We start from the raw sequence: 26,444 nt of genomic DNA, 5'->3' as shown, positions 1-26,444 counted from the left end.
TTATGATGGATTTCTTCCTGCTCCGTTTAACGCGTCTTTTTCCCATCCTACTGTTTTCTGCCCTAGCCTAAGATCCCCCTCTGCTTAAATCTGTATGTACTTGTCTGTGGGTCTGCCTTCTCCCTTGTCCTCTTCGACAGTGAGTCTGGGACATATTTTAATGCACAGTATCCCGTCCATTAAGTTGTGGTTGAATTCAGAGTGTGTGAGGACTTGGCAGCTTTCAGGTTGAAGGGGGCGGGGAAGCCAGTTTCGACTTTGACACAAGATGCCGAGGTGGCGTGATCTGAATTATTATTAGAGCTGTGAACATGGCCATCTTCCCCTCCTGGTTGGAAGAACTGCCATTGAACTTGAGACAGGACAGACAAGATCTCCAGGTTTTCCTTACTGCCTCAAGTACAGTAGCTGGCAGGGAAAAGGCGCCAAAATACACAAGATTAACTGACTTTCTTTGAACGGTCTTATAGCACCCTCCTTTGTAACTATAACTTCCAACGGGAGTGGGGGGGGGCGTCAACTTTTGAACCCATATTTGAACAGACATTTAAATCAGCCCTAAAGTGGAATAAGTCCAGAAAGTCATACACGCATGCTTCTGCGGTTAGAAAGAATGCACGTGTAAATAAGCAGGGTGCATGCGTGCATGTGAGGAGGGGCTGGAGATTTAATCACAATCAGAAGGAGCCACTTCCCAGTGCATTTACTGTACTGGGAAGTGTGTTGGGAGGCTAAGAAGCTGACCTTCGAGCAGCTTAAGTAAAAACTGCAAAGGGCTGTGAAACGCAAAACGTTGTGGTTTCCAGTTTTACATTTGAGGTTTAATGTTTTTATTTAATGGTATGAGGGATGGAGAGAGCTCCAGCACAGAAAAGTCCCAATTAAATCATATCTGGTCAAAGGTCAAGCACTCCAACTCACTGATACAATATACTGCAGATTCCTGCCTAGTGATGGGGAGCACAGGAAAAGCGCTTGGGCAATAAAAGTATTAGAATGGTAATTATCGTCCGTGGTCAGGGCTGCATTCTTATGCACTGGGCAAAGGTTTTTACTGGCTCTGATGAATTTTAAAGCCGAGTATTGTTGAAAGCTATTTTAACAGGAAATTGATTAGCTGAGTGTTTCATACAATAAATGGTGACAGATTCATTGTTTGATGTCCAGAATAAATTCCTTTTATTCTTTACATGGCATAGGCATCCATTTAGTTTTAATATGGTCAGACGGCGCAGCAACATAATTTTGAGTGGATGTGATGTCATGCACATCTGTAACTTTGTTTTTGGACTCCTGTGGCATCACATAATTCAACAGTATTCACTGCTTTGAAATTTACTAGCTTGTTGTGGCCTTTAAATGGTCCAGATACATTTAGATATGATTTTTTTGTATATATATGTATATGTATATACATACATACATACATACATACATACATACATACATACATACATATTGTTTAGGCCCAGTTGTTTGTGTTCTTTCTTTGCTTCTTGCATTTTCACTTGAGACTTAAATGGGGGAAAAAAGTCTCCCTATTGTGCATATTTTGACTTTGAAACCGAGCAGCAGCTTTTCAAAGAAGAGCCAGAGAAAGGGCCTCAGAGGTTTAAGACAGCCTGCAGCTACCTCTAACACTTAGGAGTGTGTAGAGACTACTTGGGTGTTTTAGACAGAACTTTCTGAAAGTCGGTCTTCACCAGTCACAGCATATGTAGATGAGCTGCAAATCTACTCACCCAGATAAAACAATGTAAAGATAGTGTATTTTGAAAAGGCCAAGGCTGCAGCATCAGCAGATAAGACACCACTGTGTATGAAACCTCTGTAATGCTGTGCACAAAGCCAGGCCACTGTGACAGAAATTTGGAAAGTTCAAAATAAATCAGACAAAAGTTGCAGGCCAGCTGCTGACTCTGTAGCCCGGAGCAAATGTTCTCAAAGTTGGGAATCTCTTGTTGAACTGGATTCATTCTGTAGAGAAATGGTAACTAGTGAACCTTCCTGGAGGCCTTTCAACTGGTCCTTGTTCACATTCAGAGTTGTAGCCTGGAACTGGGCTCTGGAGGCAGACGTGCTTAGTGGGATTTCTTTTTAATAGTTACGTACAGGCATTTCAGCAACGGCATTATTAACAGCGTCATTTTTTCTCATTTAGTTTTGTCCTCAGGGGAGACCAAACTGCTCCCAGAGGAGGGAAGAAAAGTCCAAGGTTATTTATTCATTTCAGTTGAAAAGCAGAGGACTGGCAGTAGGTGGGGAAACTAACCAGTTGTGAATTCTCCAGTGGGGGAAAATTGCTCCTCTAATTTGACAGTAGTAGTTTAAGGGCTCAGAGAGCTGGGCATGATTCTGCAGTTCCCATCACGCACAGGCAGTCTTAGCACTTGCTGGCTGTTTATATATGCATTTTTGGGGGAGGGTTTTGGTGGTGTTGCTGGTGGATATAAATCTATGTTTTCCAGGCTACATTTGGAGGAAAGAAAGGTCCCTGGGTATGACCCACTGGACACCTGCAGTTCTGCAAGCTTGCTTCCTGAGGTCAGAAGGTCACATGTCTCTTTTGTATTCAGTTTTTAAAACACTGATATTGGCCATGCAGCTAGGGTGTATGGGATCCTTGAACCTCCCCAAAAATCACATGCAAGAGCTAAAAAAATGTAAGTAGTGGTGTACATTGAAAGTGACAGCTTTGCTAAGCTCGGAGAAACTTAACATAAAATCACCAGGCTTTGTAGTCTGTCTCTGCAGCTTCTTTAAAAGAAGAAAGAGTAAAGAAAACAAAACCAAAAAAAAAAAAAAAAAAAAAAAAAAAAAGAATCAATATCAGGCGACACTTGAGATGTCAAATGCCTCTCTGGAGGTCAGAGAAAGACTCAAACTGGGTGGCAATGTGTGTTTTGTAATATATGGTTGGGTTTTGTGAACCCAGCCACTACAAATCCTGACTTTTCTTTTAGAAAAATAAACTTCTCTGTCAGAAAAGACATCCTTCCCTATGTGGCAGCAAAGAATAGTTCAAGAAGGAGATCATTAGGAATATGGCAACAGACCTCCATGTAGCCAAGAGGGCAGGTTTTGAGTTCAGTGTAGGTGGCCTGTCATAGCCCCCAGTGCAAGAAATGGAGAACAGAGAGTTTCAAGGAGGCAAGGACCAATGGCTGTGTGTTTGGCACATTTTGACAAAATCAGAAACTTTCAGATCAACTTGAGACCTACTTTTATAAAACATACATACTTTACAATCCTTTCTATCCTCCTTAGATTTGAACAGATTGATGTTTCTCAAAGCAGAGGGGGCTGACAAATGCTGAGAGAAGTCAGAGAAAGCAGAGGTCCCATGAGTTCAGATTTCCCCAGAGCAGTCTCCTAGGATTCTCCCGGGAAAGGCCTAGAGTGACCTGAGCTTTGGGCAGGCAGCAGCACTTGGGGCCCAGGTGTCAGCCCTCCTGCCTGACTCCAAGGTCTGAAAGTCAAAGCCTTCCACACCCAGGACCCTGAGCCTTCTTTCCCCGATATCTATTGTCCATTCTTCATTCTGGTTTTCCTCACCTCACTGTTACATTGCTTCTTCTGTTTTTTTTTTTTTTTTTTTTTTTTTTTTACTTGGAGACAAATCAAAACCCCAAACTACAAAGCATCCCCTATGGCCATTAGTATGTACCCCAGCCATCAGCACTGTACAAACACAGACAGGGGACACCTGAAAGTGGTCAGCCTCTCAGGGATGGGCCTGGGAGGCCTGGACCCTTAGCTTCATTGGTTCTTACCTGTGTCTGACGCTGCTGCTTCTCTGCCCTGGTGCGCTGCAGCTTTTGTGAATTCTTCTGTATAATGGTATCAGTTTTTCATTTTTCTTTCTTTCTTTCTTTTTTTTTTTTTTAAAGCTTGTGAGAAACTTTTGGATGCAAGGTAGTTTTGATGGCAAAAGGAAATAGATTCTGTTGGGAAAGAAGACTAAAAAAGAAAGGTAGGGATGTCTGGAGGCACTTGCCCAGGGCCCAGCACTGGGCCTCTTTTGCCAGGGGACAACGGCTGGTTCTGGGCTCTGGCTGAAAAGAGTGCTCTCTGGGTGCCAGGATTTCGCTGGGGGTGGTGTAGTGAGGAGGGAGGGAGGGAGGAAGGGAGGGAAGCAGAGAGATGGGCACTGGATTTTTAAAGAGACCCTGAAATAATGGCTTCTGTAAGAGTCCAGGCATTCAAAGAGGTGTGTTCAAGGACATGAGTGCATTCGTGCCAAGGGGAATGTCTTTTATGGTAAATTAACTCCAGTTAAATTGAATATTTGTTCAAAGGGAAACTCCAGTAGTTAAAGCTGGTATTATCAGTGCAGCATCCCCCGCCCCCTCCCGCAGAATCTGGTGAGGGTGAGAAAAGGGATGCAACTCAGTACAAAGTGATGCTTTGGGATTGTTCGTTTTTACTTTTATTTTTTTTCTCTGCTCTTTCTTTCTTTTAAAAGTTAAGATGAGGTTGCCTAACATTTATGAGAGAGGAGTATTTATTTGGATTAACCCCGACTGTCACCTCCTTTCATCTATAAAGACTGTCAACTTTATCCCAGCTTTTCAAGAAGAAGAAATGACCGGTACAAAGGAAATTAACGTTGTCAGAACGCTAACAAGAGGATTTGCTTAGCGGGGGCAGGGAGGCCGCTCCCCGCGGCGCGTGCCCGAAAGGGTTAACTGGCCCGTGTTCTCACAGTTTCCCCGACTTTACCTGTCCTCCCAGACCCGCGGCCCTCCCCGCCTCCTGGCCTCCCCACCCCCTGCGCCTTTCTTCACCGGGCTCTTGGTTTACAGGGGCTGCAGCTGGTAGACTTGGCAAGCTCGCCTCATTAAGAGCGCTTTTTGAAAACGGACTGTGTTTGAGCATTTCCCTAATGAGGACAGGACGGGGTTAAAAAGTGACCATTTCATGGTTGACTTGAACCTGCCTACTTTTCTTGATGTGTCGTTGTGAAATGCTTGATGTGGGTAACTTCCACTTGGGGAAGGAAAAAGTCACTGGTTCTTTCAGGTCCTGGTGGGGGGGGGAGGGCACGGTGGTCAGGAGCTCGAGGACCGGAGAAAGTTGAGGGGGAAAGTACGGGGCACAGGGTGGGAGCGGGAGGCCGCGGGGGGCCTGGAAACGCTCGGCGGCCCCAAGCTAGGTCGCCGCGGAGCCCCGGGCGCTCACTTTTCTTTCTCCATTGTCTGGGTAGCCTTTGATTCCTCCACTTCCCCACCCACCCCTAGCGGAAACCCGGAATTTGGGGGGCGGTGTGTGTGGGAGAGAGTGCCCGCGCGAATAGGGGTGCGGGCTCCGCCGCCTTCTCTGTCCCAGGAATCAAGTTCATTCACTCGGCGGGGGGGGGGGTTGGGGGGGCGGGGCGCCGGCGGGAGCTCTGCCTCGGAGGGCCGCAACCGCACACGCACCCGGCGCGCTCCCGCCCCGCAGCCCCGGGCGCGCCGCAGCCCCGCCCTGCCCGCACCCCCGCGGGAAGGGAGCCGCTTTCCGCCGGCGCCCCGGGCTCTGGGGGTGGGGATTGGGACGCCGGCCAGCGCGGCAGGAGGAGGAGAGGGGCCGGGCGCGCAGAGGAGGGGCGAGCGGTGGCGGCGGCGCGGCCTTCCCGCTCCGAGCGCGGCCACGTGCACTGAGCGCCGGGGGAGGGCGGGCCGCCGCGGCGAGGCCTGGGGGCCCCAGGGGGGACCCCGCCGCCCCTCCCCGTCCGTCAGCTCGGCCTCCGGGCTGCGCTGCCCGCCGCGCCCCCGTCTCCTTGCCGGTGCGCCCCAACTCCTGGAGGCCAAGTTCACCCAGCCCCCGCCACCGCCCTCTCCCTGCAGCCGCCTGGGGTGCTAGAGTCGGCGCCCTAGCCCCAGCTCGGGGCGGCCTGGGTGTGAGGGAATTTTCCATTCGTTTCTTTCTCGGGCCCAGACCGGCTCAGGGCTTCTCCCATAAGGATGTTCTCGTGGCTTGAGCGTCTGCAGCGAGCACTGAAATGTCTCTCTCTGGGAGGGTTTTCGGGGGTACACTAAGGGTGGCAGAGCTATTTTTGAAAAAAAAAAAAAAGTCCCAGTACTGGGGTACCGGTCTGATACCTTTAACAAATGAGGGGGAAAGACGCGAGGGCTGGGGGAGGCGCGGGAGGAGGAGGAAGGTGGGGGGCGGGGGGTGTGGAGAGGCTGGTGCAAAAGGAACGCGCGTTTGGAGGAGGAGGAGTAAAGCGGTGATTGTGTAATTAAATAATAAAACAATCCTTAAGTCTGATTTGGAGAGAGCTCGAGCGGGGTCCAGAGGGTGGAACCGGTGAATCTTTCAACTTGCAAGTTTTTCAAGGAAAGAAAGCGAGAGAGGGAGGGGGAAAAGCGCCCAGTACAGAAAAGAGGAGTTTGCAACTGAGCGGGATCGATCGTTTGGGAATTTTTCAGGAGGTCCTTCCGATCCTTTTCGTGGGCTGCGGGCAGTGGCACCGGCAGCGGCGGCGTCCACGCTCGGCGGGTCAGACGCGGGGCGCGGCGGGAGGGTGGCTGTGCAGTGGGGCCCGAGCGCAGCAAAGTCTTTTCCGCCCGGGAGCTCCGTGCTCGCGCCCCCTCCCTTACCCCGGCCTCTCCCTGCTCCCCCCCTCCCCACCCCCCACCCAGCCCTCTCTGGCGCGCGCCCCGCCACCCGCGCGCACTCGCTTGCGCTCCCCCTCGCGCACACACATGGTCGGCTCGCGGCAAAGTTTCGCCTGCGATCGCCACTCCCGGATCCTGCTGCAGTGTTCACGGCGGTAACCTTGAACTTTCCCAGCGCGGTGACACATTCTCCTCGCTTTCCCCACCGCCCGGCCTCCTGCGCCCCCCTCCCCGCCTTTTTTTTTTTTTTTAAAGCATTTCATCACCCACCACCACCCCAATCCAACCTATACTGAGCCCTCGAGCACCCCAAGCCCACAACAACAACAACAACAACAACAACAACAACAACAACTGCAAAACAGAAAACAAATCTCCCAAACCGGGCGACCAGCAGCCTGCACCGGCGGCGGCCTTGGAGAGCTCGGCCGGCGCGCACGGACCGCAAGAGGGTTAAAACTGTAGATTGGATTTCACTCCGGGAAATCTAGCACGCCGAGTGAACTTGAATCTTTGGCTATTTAAGGAGGACTGGGTTTGTTGCGAAGTTGCGGTGATCCTGCACAGAACCCGGTCCTGATTGATCGCATCGCGGGGCTCAGATGACTGTAAAATGAATAGATGAAATCCTTGCTTCTCGAAGATTTTCTTGGACATCTCCGGGAAAGTGCGTTTTAAGGCGAAGTCATGATGTATTCTCCCATCTGTCTCACTCAGGTACTTGTCTTGGTCGCTTTCTCTCTGGTCCCAGACGCCTTTGTTGTGTCTTGCTCTAGTGCTGCAGATCCTCAAAGGCTTTGCCTAACCTCGGCACACCCTGGTCTCCCTAGTGAAGTGGCAAGGAGTTGCGGTGGGCTGTGCGGGCAGCATGGGACCATGGCTGCCGTGCGCTCCCAATCCCGCGCCCAGGCGAGGGAGAGCCAGAGAGAGCCGGCACTGGGCGGGCAAGGCTACTGGGGTGGGCAGGTCTGAGACGGGCGGCCCCCGAGCCCCTGTGCGGGCCCCCGGGAGCTGGTGGCAGTGGCCGCAGGACCCTACCTCTTTGGCCGGCGTGCGTGGAGCGACTCCGGCTTGGGAGCAAGGGGATCTTGGGCAAAGGGCTGAGAGCCTGGCTGAGTGTCTCTGGGCTCTGCTGCCCAAAGTGTGCTGGTGACTGCCAGTCCGAGGTGGTGGTCCCGGCGACCCATTTCTTTGCGTATTTGGGGACCTAAAGTCCTGGTCTGCAGTTACCCGCACTTGGGTGTTTCGGTGACCCGTGCTTCAGAGGCGATTTTTAGTTGACAAGAGTTTAGTTGATTGTAGTCAATGTTTAGGACTTTTTAAAGGCATGCTTGTTTTATAGCGAGACTTGTTCATTTGATGATATTTGAACACACCCGAAAGGCATAAAGTAATATAAGAGGTCATTTTTTTTAAACTTCGAAAATTGCCTTAAAACCTAAGGAATTTTAGGAAGCAAAACACTGGCTTTATATTTAAAAACTAAATCCAGTTTCTATGTCTTCCAATCAGATGGTCAAATGAAAAAGTGGTTTGATCGAGCGACTTACCTGGGCGCGCTTTCATCCTTTCATGATGCCCAACGAACTCAGCAAGTGATGAATTAAATAGCCTAGTCCAGAACTGTTACTTGCAGCCGCTAATTAAACCCTTAAACTTGTGGGAGAGTTTACTGAAACTTTCAAAAGTATGAATCTAGATTGGTAATTGAAAATTTTCATTGACACTGTCACAGAAACGAAACAGAAATGCCTAGTTTTGGTGTGTTAAAGCTATTTTTTAAATCTAATATTATGATGATGCATTTTTATAATGAACAAATAATTAAGATTTCAGTTGTATGACAATTAGAAACCATTGTGATTCAAAAGGACTGCGGCATTCATAAATTGTGAATGAAGATGAAAACAATGATAAGGGGAATTCAGTGATTGGACACAGCCCTGTAGCTTTTTGGCTGACACATTTTTTATTGTTTATATTTTGTTTGGCATCTGAGTATGATTAACTTAGATATGGCTATTTTAAGCAAGTAAACGTGCACTTTAATTGAACAAAACTGGAGAAATGGGTTGTTGAGTTATTTGTATTTTAAAAAGCTATGAATGACAGTAACCCACTAGTATGATGGAATTGTCTCAGGTATAGCAAATTGCCTGTAGTTATAAAAGTTACTTTTATTTATTCATCAGCAGGCTTTTTTTTTCTCTCTTTCTGATGAACCATGGCCATATCTATTATTTCTTCATTGCGATCAAAAGAAGCAGATAAGAGTAAGCTTTTCCTTCATAAAATATGGACTGGCTTGTTCTCACCTGGAAAGGGCTGGGTAATCGCCTATGTCTCTATATTTGTATTCCCATCTCTTGTTTTTAGGAAACTGCTAGCAATTGCATTGCATTTTTAATCTCCCCCAAATAAGCATTGAAAAGTCACCAGTTCCCTCTTAATTCGTGTATGTTAAAACTCCTATTGCAGAACCCAGACACATGGAATGTTAGGGGCATAGACTGCACAATCATCCAACTATCACTTGGCTATTCAAGGACACATACTTACCAACATTAATTCAGGATGATGACTATATATTCCCTGTCATTTTAGCAGAATAAATCTGGGTCGATGTATTAGCACTATTTTTTTTTTTTTTTTGAACTTAAGGCCTAACCCAGAGAAGGAGTTAGGGTTTTAGAATTCTCAGCTAATAATCACTTTATGACTTTATAGGTAATTTAAGGTATTGCAAAAGTGAGAGTGCATGAAAGTGTTACTTTTGTATCAGATGAATAGTTTAGTTTTATGTTACAGGAGCCTGATAGTTGCCGCAGAACCTGTTTTGAGACAGACAGATACAAAGTAAACTACACTGTTAATTTGTTAGGAACTTTAAGAAGTACTCAGTTGTTACATTAACACATTTAGGTTTTTTAAAAATCTTAATTTAAATGACTCTACCTTTGAACTTGATATTTAGCTACCTGGTGTGGTAGCTACAAGTCAGCATTTGTCGGCCATTATGAATAAAAGGAAAATTAAGAAACATCTATATGCTTTAATATTTTACTTTATCTGCATATAAGCCTTTACTATAAACTTCAGTTGGCATGATGATGTTTTTATTTCATTGTCATTCATGTTCTTTCAATATTTTCTTTTCAGGGCTTATTGTTACATAGTGATGAGGCTTCAAGAGCCCGCAGTATTTACTCTTCCATGGCTATGTTGGACCAATTTTCCAACCCTTTATGAAATCATTGTTTCTGTGAAGAAAAATAAATAAACCTAGTTAAATTAGATTTTTATGTTTATATTTGAAAGTTTAACTTATCTATTTACTTTATCAATTTAGTTCAGCACAAGAAAGTTTTATAAGGAAAAGTATCTCACTGAGCGTCAATGTATTTTAAGGACAATTCTGAGTGTGAGCTTGCCTGTATATCTTAGTATGGTGACGTTAAATGTTAAATCACTTCTACGCTTTGATTTAAAAAATAAATTTGATAATTGCTTAGTGTAATTGTGGCAATCTATTAGTGAGGGTATTTGAATGCCTTCCTCCTGTTATTTTTTTCCACGTGAGGACAGCTACGTTCTACATTCATGTCATTTAAAAGTATTAAGAATGTATTACAATGCAGCTTTAGGAAGCAGTTATACACGGGAGATGGCATTTAGATATGGAATGCAAAAGTATAGTGACATATTGCTTGCCTCCACTTATCATTTTGGTATGGTATGTTTTCTTATCAAGCAAGTGTTCTACTTAAAGTTGAATCTGCTTAATATGGATGCTCCAAAAGATATTAAGGCAAGTGGGTGGGCTGAGAAAGTTTGCTGCTTCTGTTTCTCAACAAAGATAAGTTATGTTTAAAAACAATATTTGCTGCCAGTGACAGCAAACTCAAGACAACAGGATTTTTTGTTGTTGTTTTGTTTTTTTGTGAATGGCTAAGAGTTTCCAAATTCAGCTTCCAAATTAGTGTCTTGGTGACATGATACAATTATGTAAAATTTAAAATTTGTATTATGATTGATGATATTTATTATCAAGTATAAAATCTCAAAATTATTTAATCAAAAATTATGTGTGATGCTTTTTATAAGGAAATGAAATGTTACTGAACATAGTATTGAAGTATCTGAGTACTTCAGTGTTTCTGGGTTGCTTAATAACCATTAAATAATGCTGCATTTTAAAAAACTGTGCTTAGGGTAAAAGGAGGAGGACAAAGCACTCTCACCCAGTCCCTGCATCCTCAGGGTTTTCATTTACAGAAGCCTAGATGCATTTTTAAAATCATATCAGTAAATCACAGTAAAAGTCAGTTCCTAGGAAGTGAGTTCATAGAGCACATTGAAGTCCACATTCCCTTGAGCAGGCAGGCTTTCCTTTTGCATGTATTTTGAGGGGAGAGGATAAACAAAGTTTTTACAGTTACAGTGGGAGCTAAAAGCATGGCATCAGAAAGTGTATAGAGATAGGGAGGTCTTATCATGGGCTGTGGTTGCTGTGAGCAGGGCTGCCTTCCCACACAAAGAACAGATTGTGGTTTAACTCTTTGCATGGCCTCCTTTAATGTGTTCACATAGTAACTGAATTGTTCAAATCTCTGCTGGAAAGTACTGATCGGTTTAATTTCCTCCATGGCATTTGGCTATGCCTCATGCTGCGATGTAATCAGCTGCATTCTGCATTATAAAATTTGGATCCATTCTTAGTCGGCAATATGTCGGAACACTTGATAACCATGCTATTGATTAGGGGAGTCTTATACCTGTTCTGGGTCTAAGCTGCAAACTGTTAATATGTCGCAGTCTCCACTCGAACTTTGAATTTCATCTTTAAAAGGCTTTCACAGAGATATGGAATCCAGGGGCAGCTTCTTTGTTGGACTGTCATTAGTTTGCTTTGATCACCTTTATCTTATGACGTGAGTCACTCTGCTGGACTATTTACTCCATGCCCTTCAGAGTAACTAACATGAATGAGTAAATTCTGGCTTGGGAATGTAACCTATTAGAGAAACTTCTTTTGTGGTTAGGGTGACAGAATAGTCAAAGTGACCAGAAAGATGGTTGTAGTGGAGGTCTCCTTTGCATCAGTGCTTGGCTTATCGCATTCATATAGCGTGCACGCGTGGGATGCTGATCTCTTTTTCTGAAAAGTAATAGGCCTGAGCTTAAATGGCCAGCTTTACCTAAGTCAGGAAGTAGTGAAACACTGACTCCACTTGGAAGTAACTGGAAATATTTGTAGGCAGGGATGATCTGCTATGCCTGGTGGCCCGCTCCGTTTAAAAGGTTCAGATAAAACAGGCAGAAAAAAAAATGCAGGTAAAGGTAAAACACTTAATTCACCGGACAGTTAGGAGCTGCATGACTGAAGCACTTGTGGGCTCCTGAGCACATGCATGCGTGTGCCCATAGTCCTGTCCCATGTTCCATCTGAGTGGCACATGAATTGTAGAGATTCCACAAAAGCAGTAAATGACTCCTGGTGTCACCATGCCACAGCATGCAGAGAAACAAAGAATGGAAAGTTGGTGCCAAGTTGCCATTTTTTCATTGTTCACCTCAGATTGATTTTTAAGGGGTTTGAGTAATTGCCATACTCATGTGATTGGGTTAACAAATTAACTGACTCTGTGGGGCTTCAGAGCCTGTAGGAAAGCTGTGGCAAGAACATCATGTCATTTTCTTTTCAACTTTAAAACTTATTTAAAAATGAAAGTGTGTATGTAAAAGAAAGAGAATGTGTGTGTGTGTGTGTGTGTGTGCGCGTGTGCACACACACATGCGAGTGTGCTGGAAGCTAATGTTAGTGGTGCAGGGAGAGAACGCTCTGTTCAAAGTATGGAAACCTTGTGTTCAGGACGCTGATAGACAAGCTGTGTCCTTTGCCCACTTTCCCTCACTACAGACCGGTTTCTCTAGTTACCACTCTTGGAATGGTGCTGTTTCAGTGTAGGAATGTTGGACGTTTGATAAGAAAATGGATCAAGTTTAATGGCGCATGCTCTTTGTGCCACCAGCAGCCTCTCTTCCTGAGAGCATGCTCCAAAAGCGGGAACTGTGTGGCATTACAGTGAGCATCTACATGCTTTGTGTTTCTATGGCACAGAGAAGAGAAATGAACTGTGGCATCGCTCCTGCCTTCTGAGAAGCTCTGCTCCGGCTTAAAAAACAAAGCAAAGCAAAGCAAAACAAAACAAAACAAAACAAAACAACAACAACAAAAACCAACCCACTGCAGTAAAATGGTACTGCATAGTGCTAGAGTTGGTCAATCAAGTATTTGAATATTAAATTTGGTGCCAAGCACCTTATTTTAAAGGGTATAGATGCATGACATTGAGGTGGGAACGAGGGGGATGGGGACCAGAGTAAAAATACAAAACAATACCTTATTTTCTCTGTAGGAGGGAGAACCAGTTTATGAATTTTGGTGAGAGGGGGCATACTTTATTTTCTTCTTGCCCTGATGTTCATTTTAAATTAGGAAATAATGTTAATTTTTTTTTAAATTACCTTTTCTGCTGAATTGGGAGTGGATTGCATCTTTTGCTTTTGTTTTAGCATTGGAAATTAACCTGACTGTACACCTCTCTTTCCATCTTCTGCAGGATGAATTCCACCCATTTATTGAGGCACTCCTTCCACACGTCCGTGCAATCGCTTATACTTGGTTCAACCTGCAGGCTCGAAAACGCAAGTACTTTAAAAAGCATGAGAAACGAATGTCAAAGGATGAGGAAAGAGCAGTCAAAGATGAGCTGCTCAGCGAAAAGCCTGAAATCAAACAGAAGTGGGCATCCAGGCTCCTGGCCAAACTGCGCAAAGATATCCGCCAGGAATACCGGGAGGACTTTGTGCTTACCGTGACTGGCAAGAAGCACCCGTGCTGTGTCTTATCCAATCCAGACCAGAAGGGTAAGATTAGGAGGATCGACTGCCTGCGACAGGCAGACAAAGTCTGGCGTCTGGATCTAGTCATGGTGATCCTGTTCAAAGGCATCCCTTTGGAGAGTACCGATGGCGAGCGGCTCATGAAGTCCCCACACTGCACAAACCCAGCACTTTGTGTCCAGCCACACCATATCACAGTATCAGTTAAGGAACTTGACTTGTTTTTGGCATACTACGTGCAGGAGCAAGGTAGGAGCAGATTGTTCTTTCTTCTAGCAGGGCTAACACTGCCCATACATGTCCAGATATGGGGTTACTAGCTTGGGCTAGAATGTCCTGGAGGCCGCCACATGGCCTCTGCCTTCTCTGGGTACCTTGGTGTGCCCAGTTGTGCTCCATGTCTATGGTCATTTAGGAGCCATGAAAATTGACATGGAGCTTTCTTACCTCGATAGGCTTCTGCATTTGAAGAAGGACCAAAGGACAGACACAGAGTCATCTTAAGAAATAGTTATTGCACTTCATTTTCTGTACTAGGCTGCTTCTCCTCCCCCTTCTGAAAATTCAACTTTCCTGATGGCAGCCGAAGCACTGTTTAATAATCTTTGTACTAGTCTCTTACCTAACGAGGTAGATGAACTTTGCTCAGGAATCTAGTGGCAGTTGTACCAAAAATCAAATTAGAATTTACCATTACAAAATGTCTAAGCTGGCCACTATTAAAATATGTATCTGACAGAGGCCTAGGTTTATGTAATTTTTGTATTTCTATCAATAGTTCCTTTTGATTGTGCAGTATTCACTGTAGATTTAATGCAACACAGCTTTTATTTAAATAATTTATAATACTTTGCCAGTGACTTGGGAACACTTTCTATTATTAGTTTACTTGAATGCAAATTCATAATGCTTCCCAAGGAAGAAGTCACAGCTTGCTTTACAGAGCATCACAGAGCAAACCAGAAGGGGACTGGTTACACTGGTTTAAAATAAATCTCAAAAGAATGCAGAGACCACATACCGGACCGTGTTTAACGTCCTCGATAAAGAGTACTGTAAATGTTGCCTGGACAGTGCAAACTAGGCAGTGCTATTGCCAAGGATTTTTGAGTTAATCGGATATGTTTCTTTGTTGTTTCTGTTTTTCTTAAATAGGTGAGACTTTTGACTTTGTTTTCTTCCAATCAGTATGTCAGGATATAGCCCATATAGGAAAAGTCCCTTTAAGAAAACACCATCCCAAAAGTGGCCTCAAGTTTGGGCTGCCACAGATGGTGGGTCATTTCTGAACTTGGCCTGGTGGGAGGGAAGATGGCCTGCAGATAGCCAGGTGGCAGACAGTTATCCAATGCTCGTTATATAAATGTGGGGTTTAATAAGTTGCTATGTATTTTATTGTCATCCAGGAAAGTAAAATAAGAAAATGACTCTCATGACTCAGAACTCAGGTACTTACTGTGTACCCTTTGTCTTCATTTCCCAGTGACTTAGTTTTAGAGATGCGCTTGAGTGCCATTTCAGAATTTTTACTTTGATTTTAAATAACAGTGTTGGACATCATCATTTGGAAATATATTTCCTAATAAAACACAACATTTGCTGTTTCCCTGTGTTAAGATCTCAAATTTAAGTAATAATGGGTGAGGGGAAAATATATTTTCAGCTTTGATGTCCTAAAATAAAAGCTCATTAACACATGGCAATTTGATTGCCAGCTGTCTAAGAGGTGACATTTTAAGGTGGGCTGTATGTACACGTTAGATGGACTGTGTGTTGTAACCGTTGTGAAAGTCACTGGTTACAAGGAAAAGTTTTGCAAAGTGGGTCATGTAACTCTTTAGTTGGGAGGGAAAATCTGTACCATGCTCTTACTTTAACTCTTGATTGTTAGTCCCTAAGTGGATGTACATGCAAATTTGTCCCGGGACAGACAGCCAAATCTCTTACTTTTGTTGAACTGACAATAGAGACTGTCCTTTATTTGGGAAGATAGATTGAAAAAAGAAAAAAGAAAAGACATAAGACTATATGTATATATGTGTGTGTGTGTGTGTGTGTATACATACACACACACACACACACACACACACACACATATATATATATGTATGTGTATATGTATATTTTTTTTTGGCATGGCACTAGTGGTCATGATAATCATGAAGTTTAGAGCCAAGTCTTAGAGACTGTAATTTCAGGTAAAACATTGATTTTGTTGTTTGGTGACTTCTCCAGTATAAAAGCCATCCACTATTTTCCCTGTGCATCTCATCATCTGTTCCCTCTGCCACCTGCCCTTGCATCATCTCCTGTTAACACCTGGTGGCCCTTCTTAAGAAGTCACATCCGGGCGCTTTTGTGTTTTGTCTTTTTCAAAATTTATATCTTTTTATTTGTGAAGTACAGGTTGGTTGTCATTTTGCATTGTAGTTTATTAAAGAAAGTGGGGTTTAAAATATAAGGCTGTGGACACTCAGAATGCTTCATCTCATATCCTAACTTTATTTCTCTTCTAAGTATACAAAGTCATACTTACTTCATTCTAAAAATTAGATAAAGTAGTTTGAAAAGCATGAAAGAAAAATTAGGAGAGAAAAGCGTTTATAACAGAATGAGCAACACAATTACTCCCCCCCCCCCCTTCCTCTCTCCTTATAAAGGACTGGGAGAAAAACACGAGGAAGAACAGAGAGAATGCCAAAGATGGTTGCCACTGGCACCAGGATTGGCACCAGACCCTCTTTGTTTAGCTCAGGATGCCTGTGATTTGTTAGTTGGCATCCGCATTGCAGTGTGGAGTGATGTTACAATATATTGACAATTTCCAGATCTAGAAATGTCAATAGTCCTCTTGGCTATTTACAGATCACATACTTTGTCTCTAATGGAAGATGAAATAAAGATGGATGGATAATAAACTTCCTTTATTGACCAACTTCCCATTGCTTTTCTCTCTCTCTCTCTCTCTCTCTCTCTCTCTCTCTCTCTCTCTCTCTCTCTGTTTAACCCACACTTTCCCCCTTCTCCATCCCTAGCAACCTCATCTCTTCTGAAATGTGGAAAGAGTTACTGGAGCTTTGACACAAACTGTAGTGCTACATCTGCATCTGATAGAGTTCTGGGGGAACATTTATATATTTTGAAATCATTTTTGATATGTAGTTTATTAGGCTTTTGCATCACAGGGCAGTATATTTTTCAAAGCGCAGTGTCTTTGTTACTCAGCTTCTTCCGTGCATACAGCCCGATGGACCGCAATCCAGTCCATTTTATTTTTTTCTTTCTATTAGCAAAGGGTCGTATTAAGTATGGTTATTTATAAAAATTATATGTGTCTATCCCCCGCTTTACCTAAAATTTGGTAACTGATTTGGGAGCAACTCTATTTCAGTCCATAAAATCATCTGATGCTATTGATTCAGAGGGCTGCGCTTCATTCGCCTCTGCTGTTCCGTTGCTACAAGAACCGCCATTTTGTTTGTGAAGTGCCAGGCGAGGGGGAAAAAAAAGGCAGACACTGTGTTTGATGCCAATAATGGTTGCCAGTGGCACCGAGGTTGGCATCAGACCCTCTTTGTCTAGCTGCTGAATGCCTTTGATTCGTTGGTTGGCATCCGCATTGCAGTGGGCACACTGGAAAGTTTTTGACAATCCCTGAATGAAAGCTGCTGCTCGTCTGCTGCAGCAAAGCTTAGCTAATAGAAAACCCTTCCTTTTTTTTTTTTTCTTTTAATGCTTAAAAAAAGATTGTGACAGATTAAGGAAAAGTAATTCTAAAATGGGCTCCATATTCCCAAAGATATTAAAGATGTCCAATGATTCTTGGGCAGGTGGTACCTATTCCCAATACTGTCTTTGTTATTTCATTCGTCAAAACAAAGCAAAGCAAAACCAAATGAAAACCAGCAAGCCTTGTACAGTACACCTTCGCAGGACACACCATCTTTAAAGTACTGAGTGTGCTGTGACAAGTTTGTGGGGACACGCTAAGTGTAGTGATACGCAAGTGCACCCATGATGGCTGGCTGTTGCTTTCATTTACATCCCTATGTATTTCTTATTCAATTTCTAGTTCTCTCAGTTTCTACACTTCCTCCTCTTTTAATAGTTTGTTGAGAGGTCCCTCCTTCTGTCTCTAGTTAGTGGACATGAGAAAACCAGAAAACCTTAATGAGGGAGCTACATGTTAAAATCAGTCATTCTTGACCTCCTCAATTCTGTGCCAAGATGTTGCCAAATTCTTAGTGCATAATTCCACATACCAGGAGAGTGAGTGGGGGAGATGGACAATAAACCAAAAGGCTAAAATAATTTTGGTTCAAGTTTCCTAGATAGCATTAATATTGCTTCCCAGCTAACCACCATTATCTCATTAATTAATAAAAAGGATTAGCAGTTCTACCCAAAGGGTTACACAGAAGGAAGTGTGGCCTATGGGAGGCCTTGAGTCGCCAGACTGTGTCCTGTCTGGAGCCAGGAGATGCAGGGATGCTGGTGGGGGTGTGTGTGAGTGGCTGTGGGGAGGAAGCATGGACTGGGCTTTTGGGGAGGCAGGGAGGGGTTTAAAGAAAAGAGAGGTCATGACACAAAGCTTAAAGATCTCAGGAGATAGTGTCTGTTGTTATGAAGTTACCAGATGGGAGTTTAAAGCAAGTCAGCCTAAGTGAGTTTTGGACCATACTTTCCACTCTTACTAGACATGTTTTTGGAGTGTGGCAGAGATCAGCAGTCTTGCTTCTATCCAGAACAAGTAGCTTCCTTTAGCCTTGTTGAACCCTTAATATTAATTGTGATCCATTGTTGGATGGCAACTCTTGTTGCTCGATTGTTAAACGATGTCATAATTGACGTGTATTTTGAAGTTGTGAAAGATGTGACTTGTTTGGAGAGGAAGTTGTAATCATTATTGTCTTTGAAACAGAACCTTTCCTGCTTGTCACATGGCATTAGTGAGGACACACACACACACAGAGCGATTTTCCTCCTTCAGCTACTGCAGCTTAGAATCCTTCTGGGTAACAATTATTTCTTTATGAAAAGCTTAAATAGATAATTGTTTGCAAGTTGACAGCACATTTTAACATTTTAATAATTTTCACTTCATTTGCAGGTATTTCCCATTGTGGGGGAAAATAAGCTTCCATAACTTGTTTAAATGAAGCTGCTCTGCGGGGTAATTTGGTGGGCTCTCATGGTGACATCAGAGAGAATGAAGTTTGTGTGGATACGTGTTTGATTTAGAAAATGACTGTTAAATTTTCCCATCCTGGTACCCAGTCCTTGACTGAACTTCTGAACTCTGGTACACACTTGTTTGCATTCTTCCTCATACACAATTCAAAAGATAAAGAAGGGCTCTTATTGGTATGTCTTGCCCCTAGACTTAATGAGACCTTTGTTAGAACATATATTGTAAGATTAGATACTTAGCAATTTCCCCATTGATAAGGACAAAACAGGGTCTAAGGGGCCAGCAGTTCACCCTCTCTGCCTTGGTGTCCCTGCCACAAATGTAGCTTTGCCAGACAACTCAAGAGTTAAACTCCAAGGCCCTGGCTGCCAGCTGGAAAGGGTGGCAACCGTGTCCTGATATGGTGAGGCAGGCTACTGCACTGCTGTTAATATGGTCTCACTTTTCCAAGGCAGAGGAAAAAGGGAGCACAGGGCAGACAGGGTTGGGGCCATTTGGTACAATCATGATTTTCAAATATCAAACTATCCCGCAGTATATTATTTTGTGAAGGAAGCATCCTATGGAGGCCCTAGCCTTGGGCTTGCTTTTCTACCCCACCCTTGCTCCCATTTAGACAGCGGTATGCATTTTGAAATGAAAAATATGTGTATAGATTTGTATGTTTAGAATCACACACTTTGTACTCTGTCTCCTGTGACTGAGAATCAAAATTGTGTTCACTGCTAGGGAATAGTGGTAATTTAGGGGCACTGTGTCCTGTAGTGACAGGAAGGGTGGTGGGGTATTGTGCAAGCCAGCACCCTGCTCAATGTGGTGAGGCTTGTATGCCAGGCGATCTCCAATGAGCACAAACATTCCCAATACAGAAGTATAGATTTGTGAAAGATTTAGTAGGATTTAAAAATGCACATAATTACTTCCCCCCTAAATTTGGAATTTGAATGAAAACTGCCAAAAGGAAATGAAAGTTTTAATCTCCATTGACTTTTCTTCTTTTTAATCTGGTACTCCAGTTTAAATAAACCATCCGAGATACTAAACTTAGCAGGGTCTTTCTCCACATGAGCCTTGATTCTGCTAAGTTAACATGAAAAAGCCCATTATTTGGTTTGTGACATTCCCTTTGCTGCTTCTGCTGAACAGTTAGAATCTAGAACCTGAGGAAGACGACATTCATGGCCAGCCTGAGTCTGAATCCTCTGCAGTTCCTAAACACTGAGATATGTTAGTTTTCGTTTCTGTCATCACAATGGCCTTACAGGATAACTAACTTATCTTCAAAGGAGTAATTACTGCTTTGTTTGAGAATAGCACACAGCTCACACTAACACTGACCGTTACTAACTAGCTGAAAATGATGGCACAGAGCAAGGCCAGTCTTCTGCTGGGAAAGTAGCTTCTGATAAAGTTTCTTTTAGTTTATGAAAGAATAGCATTTTGTTGTATGAGAGTAGAACTCATGACCCTGTAGGAGTCTGTCAGCACACAGGCTGTGACAGAGCAGGCAGCACAGCCCACAAAGCTTTTCCAGCTTTTCATCCTTAAAAGAGGAATCGTTTTAGAAATCTGAAGGTCCTGTGGCGATGTAACTAAAAACTCGAGTTGGGACAGTGGTGTGTCTCAAGACCAAGGACCTCGCTTCTTTTTAACTGGGCTCACTTTTCTGTGGCAGTGTGGTACATGGTCTCTTTTTAAAGTGACTTCTTAGGTCCTGGGACTCTACTTATATGATGTGGTTAATTTAACAGAGTTTAGTTGTTAGGATTTGGCATAGAGAATAAATCATCAGAAAACTCTGTGTGTGTAGCAAGGAGTGTGTCTTTAGGATTAGCTTGTATTAACTGGAAGTTTCAGGATGTGAGAGTAATAACACTTGAATGGTTGGGCTTTTTGGTTGTTACATTATTCAGAAAATTGGGATAAATGGCTACCAATTAACCAGTGAGGTGGAAAGACCTTGAGGCAGAATTGAGGGCCACACATTAAAATAAAAAAAAAAATTCTTATAATTCGAGCAAAGCAGTATTCTAAGGAAAAGAGCCAGTCATTCATGTGCATCAATACATTGTTTATAATAAAACACTTAAACACATATTCTCTCTGTTTATGATGATAGTTTAAACAGGACATTGTTGATGAATCACAGACAAATTAAAGAACTCTGAATAAAGACTATATAATTGGAAATATGGAGTGATGGATGAAGTAATTTTATGAGCTGAAAAGTTGCCTGGAGGTTGTATGTTTTCAGAATCCCATTTAAGGGCACTTCAGAGCATGCATTAAGTTACTGATACAGCACAATCAGAAAACAAAATTTGTTCAAACAAGTACAAAGCAAAATGCCTTTGAGAAAAAGTCTTAAATGCTAAGTACATACACTTTTAAAGTTATAGTTATATATAGCTTCAACTATTTCTCAAAGTAGGAATTCAACTAAATAATATGCACTGATTTTTAAAATACATGGACACATTTATATCAAAATATGTCTTCTGTAAAACTGCAAAGAAATATTTAACAGGCACCAAGTACTATTAAGTGACACACACACATACTCTGATACTGAAGGAAAATAGTTTTTTTTTGTTTGTTTGTTTTTGAAAAGCTTGATTTTGTACATTTATATTGGTAAACATGCAGGCAAACAATAGTTTTAACAATAATGGGTTGAAAGTAGGGCCAAAAAAAAAAAAAAAAAAAAATGATCAGGCATATAGATGGCAACAAAGGGTTTGAGATAGGATCTATTCAGGGTAATTCATATAAGTAGGGGACACCACTTGCATTTGTATGAAAGTGTGAAAAATGTTCTCGTTTTAGACAACTTGTATTTTATTATTCTGACATCTGCAGTTTCTGGATGGATTAGCTTAAATTTGCTATGCTATGTTAAAAGCCTTGTTTTATGAGGTCGGTCTCAGCTTCTGGCCTTGGTGTCAGGAACCCTGCTACGGGATGCAACTTGCCTTGTTAGGTTTAATTGACCAAAGCTGATGTGTTAAAACAATTCATTTGGGCTGTAACTTATGCCCTGGCTAAGTTGCTACCTGAATCCCTTGACCTTGACTTGTCTGGGTCATGAAATGGCTGCAAGCTGTTTGACCTTTCTATTGTGTAATAATGTCACTGTTTCCTCTTATTCTTTTATGGTAATAGCTGACAAAAAGGCCCCAGCCCATACTTTACACACCAGTGGACTCAAGGCGTCCCTCTGGTCTAGCCACATCTTCTGTTTGACATGGTCTGGCTGTAGAAGTGACTTTCTTTTGTTTGCTGACAGTGATGGGGACAAATTTGCAGCCTTGCTGGCTATAGGAGGTAGGGGATTTTGTTGAGGATTTTGGAGGGATTTGGATCAATTCTTTGTGGATTTTCAACTTCTGTGTTTTGTGATGACATATCACAATTTCCTTTCCCCGTTCCACTGAGGCGTGCTTCTTAGCCCTTTATATTTATGGTTTCCTTAGTAATTATTTTTCAACATTTTGGCTGTTAAAATAAAAGTACTTTATTGTCATTATGTAGATTAAAGTGACAAATTTAGTTGCACGTTTGGTTACTCAGGTACCAATCTTAAAACAGCTGACTTATACCTGGCACTGAGATCATAGCCCAGCATGGGAAAACACATGTGCTGAACATGTAAGACAAAAACAAGCACTTTACACACCCAGGGAGTGAGCGTGCTATCTTCTAAACTATGTTACAGTTTTGGAGAACCCTGTTCTTATTGTGGTAACTAGTTAAATTTCTTGACATAGTAGTGACCCCTAGTAGTAAATATGCAGATTTTATTTCTGTAGGGGCTTTGTCCAGTATAGAAAATTAACTGTTTATCTTAAGGAATGTAAAATTGTTTTTCTGTTCTTCATGAAACCCCCATATTCAAAAAGGGAGAATTTTACCTTGGTTCTTGTTCAAAGCAGTGAAATAATTTAATTTTAAAAATATTGGAAATGTCTTCTAAAATGTTAGAACAGAGATATTTTTATCCTACCAATCTTTTCATTGCCAAATATGACACTATACTTCATTTTTCCTATATTTGCCAGATTAAATGTTTAAAATGCAAACTGTTACATTTTATTTTTAAATTATTAGAGGAATGAAGGAAGTTTAAGTTAGAGTGTGCATTTTTTTTCTTGTGCTGCACACTGTTTTCACGTGAGTGGATACACCAATAGATGAGAGACAGTGTGGTGTTGAGATCCTGGGAAAAGCACTGGAATTCTGGGTTCTCATTACATTCTTTTTCCTACAAGTAGCAGGTGAGAAATTTCCTTTAAACAAATCCTTTTAGTGGTTGTATTAAACTGTCTTCCTGTAGGGATTCTCAGGGTATCGGGGAAGTTGGATGCCTTTAAACTCAAACCCTGTGTACGATGAATCTTAGGGTTCAGAGTTCTAGGACAGTTGGAAAACATCCACCGACCTCACTGGATTGGCAGCCTGGATTTCCTCTCCTTATAGAAACCATTTAGAGGAGGAATGAGCCCACCTGCCTTTCTGTTTATTCATTGGCACAGCCAGCACAGGTGATGCTACCCTGGGGTAGAGTTTGGGTGTGGTTAGTGGGCTGTTGGGTCATATGGCAGTGGAGTTGAGGTGTAAAGGGTTTTAGAAACATCTGTGACATTCTTCCAGACACATTCCTTAGTTCTTTAATGATTGTTAAAGTGATCTCAGTGTGGTCAGTTTCTGGTCTGTGGCTAATCAGTGGGTGCTGGGGTATACACACACACATGTGTTTTGGGGAGTTAAGAGTTTGGGGGAGAGATAGGGCTTATCTGACAAGAATTGAGAAAGGTTGTTTATGGATTAAGAAGTGAATAACCCTTAGGTTTTGCAAAGAGATGTCTTAGTTTAGACTGCTGTAACAAAGTAGACTGGCTGGCTTACAGACTCCAAAATACATCTTCCTCACAGTTCTGGAGGCTCTTAGTACAGGGTCAGAGGTCAGCAAGGGTCACCATACATGTTACTGACCTTCAGCGCTTTGGCAGAAAATGTACTGGGATACCTCTTCAAGTCACTAATCTCATTTATGAAGGGTCCACCCTCCTGATTTAATTGTGTTTCTTAATACCATCATCTTGGTGACATATAAACTTCCTGTTTGTTTTCTGTTGCTATTGTTAAGTATCATGACCAAAAACAACTTGGGAAAGAAACATTTTATGCCACCTTATGCTTCCAGGTAATATTTCATCACTGAAGGTAGTCAAGGCAGTGATCTGAGTCAGAATCTAAAGCAGAAACTAAACTTACTGGCTTGCTTCTTCTCTGGCTTCTCTGGCTTCAGTTAGCTTTCTTATGTAGCCTAGTCCCACCTGCCTAGGGGTGGTACTGCCCACAGTGACCTGGGCTCTCTAATATCAGTTAACAATTAAGATGATGCTCCACAGACAGGTCACAGGCCAGTGTGACAGAGGTTGTCCCGAACTTCAGGTCTCACTTCCCAGGTGGCTCTGTCAGGGTGACACAAACTAGCAGTATAGGAGCAGGTCAATATTTAACACTAAGCGCATGCAGCGAGACCAGCTTTGTGGCTCTGGTTAAGTCTTTCACATTTCACATGCTTTGATTTTCTCTTTTATGAAAATGGAGTTATAATGACTCCTTTAGGATTTGTGAAATCATGTAAGTAAAGCATTCATTTAATAATAGCTGTTCTCACTATGTGTGAAGTATAGCATAATCTAAAGACTTCCAGAGAAGCAATCTAAGCATGAATGTGAATATTTAAACAAGTACCCAGCAGTGAGTTAGTAGCTATCTCCATCAATACATCCTAAACAGGAAAGAAAGCAATATTCTATTCCTACTTTTGTGTATGGGTCCTTGTTAGCAAGAACTTTGAAGGTTGGCATCTGCAGTTAGCTAAAGCTGTATAGTTTTGAAATCTACTTAAATTGGAATCACTGTATCATTTCAGTAGTCCTCATATTTTTTAGAGTTTTCTTGATCTATATAGGCATATTTCAAAGGAAGGAGTAACATAATTTTATTTGTGGCTATGTAAATATAAAGCTTCCCTTGTGTTAGCTAAAGGGTGTGCTGGTCAGTACTTGTAATGGATGTTACCCTGCAGTGGAACATGGAAGTCTTCTGTGTAGCAAAAGGAAGTCACCAACATTGGAAGAGCTTCCTTTACATTTTACGTCAAATTGAATGGAAGTGGGGATAATGTGATGAGGCTGGACAGCTGTTTAAAAGGAACAAGCACTGGTTTTGAGACTATCAGTCAGAAAGGCTGTGTGACCCTTGGTCTGGGTCAAAGCCTCAGATTGCTTAATTGGTTACATGAATTGTTTTAATTTCACTGCCATCTGACTCTTTCAAGTCAGTTTTTCCTATTCCTCCTTTTTGTGGCTTCCCGAAAAATTAATTAAATGATCTCTAGAGGGAAGAATTTAGTATTTATTGCTTAGAGTGATTTCACTTTTACTAAGAACAACTGATTGTCAAAGGAGAAATGGTTAAAACATTGGCTTTTCCTCAACATGAGGTAATTTGGGATCAGTGTTTGACTTCCGTGGCTCTGGTTGGTTGGTTTCCCCACGGGCCTGGAGCTAAATTCATGTGCCAGATTCCTGGGCAACTGGCTGGTCCTGCTCTCCATGGCCAGTAGACTGTTCCTCTCACTCACTCTGCACAAAGATTTGGAAGGTATAGACATTAAGAGTGAACTATCTTAAATCATATGTCATGCTGATGCTGTGTGCAGAAGAAACACATTCCTAGATGAAGGACTTGGTGATACTGTTTATCATAGAACCACAAGATCTCATCAGGGGTCAGGATGAGAAGTTGTTTCATGTTTATCTAGTAGTTAAAGGGTAACTAGGGTGTGCATGGAACATTGGTTGGAACATTGATCAGCTTGCTTGGATTCTGGTTCGTAAGTTCTAATAATCTGTGGTGTGCATTTTCTTTTTGAGAAGACACTGGCATTCAGCTGCTGTTCTGTTCACAGGAAACACAAACATCTATAAAAGTGAGTTCCTAGAACTCAGTGTATCCTCAAGTTTTCAACATTCAAATTGGATTGCTGCTGATAACATTTCTAACATTTGTTACTGTGTCTTTCCAATGCACTTGAAAGCTTTGCTTACACTTATGATGTAAGTTAATTTGATGCTACAATGAGAACATCCACATGGATCTTAAACACTACACTGTCTCTGTTTTGTAGGCTCTCAGAAATGCTGAAATGTCTCTTTCTTCCTGCTACATCAAGCATCATGTTTCAGTGTATGACCTGTAGTTATCATGTGCAATTTTAGTTCCATTTATAGTCTTCAAATAAGGGAAAAGCAGCTTATAGTAATATGAGGATCACTGGTCTTACAATAATTAAATAGACTCGTTATACTGCATTAATCCCGTTTGGAACAGTTGGAATGACTTCTCAGTACTAACAAACACAGCATTAGGGCTCACAATTAATCTGCTTTTTGTATCCAACGTTTGTGTAATATAAAACATGTGTATAGAGAGACATATTTCAGATTTAAGATGAGTTCATGGGAGGACAAAATGAAATTATATTAGATTTGAGCAATATGAACATAGTTCCAAATACTGATAAAATCTGGAATTCATTTAGAATGAGAGTAGGTAGAAAAATATTTTTAGCAAGTTTTCTTCTTTGGAGAATACTGTGTTTGTATTCTTAGAATTGCTCCCTCCCTCCCCCAAGAGACCCATGTTTTGTATATGATGTATAAGACACACAC

The 26,444-nt window shown here is 42.4% G+C and overlaps 1 protein-coding gene across 9 annotated transcripts in view; it reads left to right on the top strand.

Moving 5' to 3' along the window:
* Nfib (nuclear factor I B) overlaps positions 1–26,444 on the top strand; it is a 398,396-nt gene that overhangs the window by 181,832 nt on the left and 190,120 nt on the right. For 6 of the 9 annotated variants that reach the window (XM_051188114.1, XM_051188112.1, XM_051188111.1 and 3 more), the window contains exon 2: positions 13,226–13,757. In XM_051188114.1, the coding sequence (XP_051044071.1) occupies positions 13,226–13,757 (532 nt within the window). Of the gene's footprint in view, positions 1–6,193; positions 7,320–13,225; positions 13,758–26,444 lie in introns of those variants that run through there. The other 3 variants (XM_051188108.1, XM_051188107.1, XM_051188113.1) reach the window with 2 other exon arrangements.

The sequence above is a fragment of the Phodopus roborovskii genome, unplaced genomic scaffold, assembly GCF_943737965.1.
Source record: "Phodopus roborovskii unplaced genomic scaffold, PHOROB, whole genome shotgun sequence".
Taxonomy (NCBI): domain Eukaryota; kingdom Metazoa; phylum Chordata; class Mammalia; order Rodentia; family Cricetidae; genus Phodopus; species Phodopus roborovskii.
This window is presented reverse-complemented; position numbering and strand designations above follow the sequence as displayed.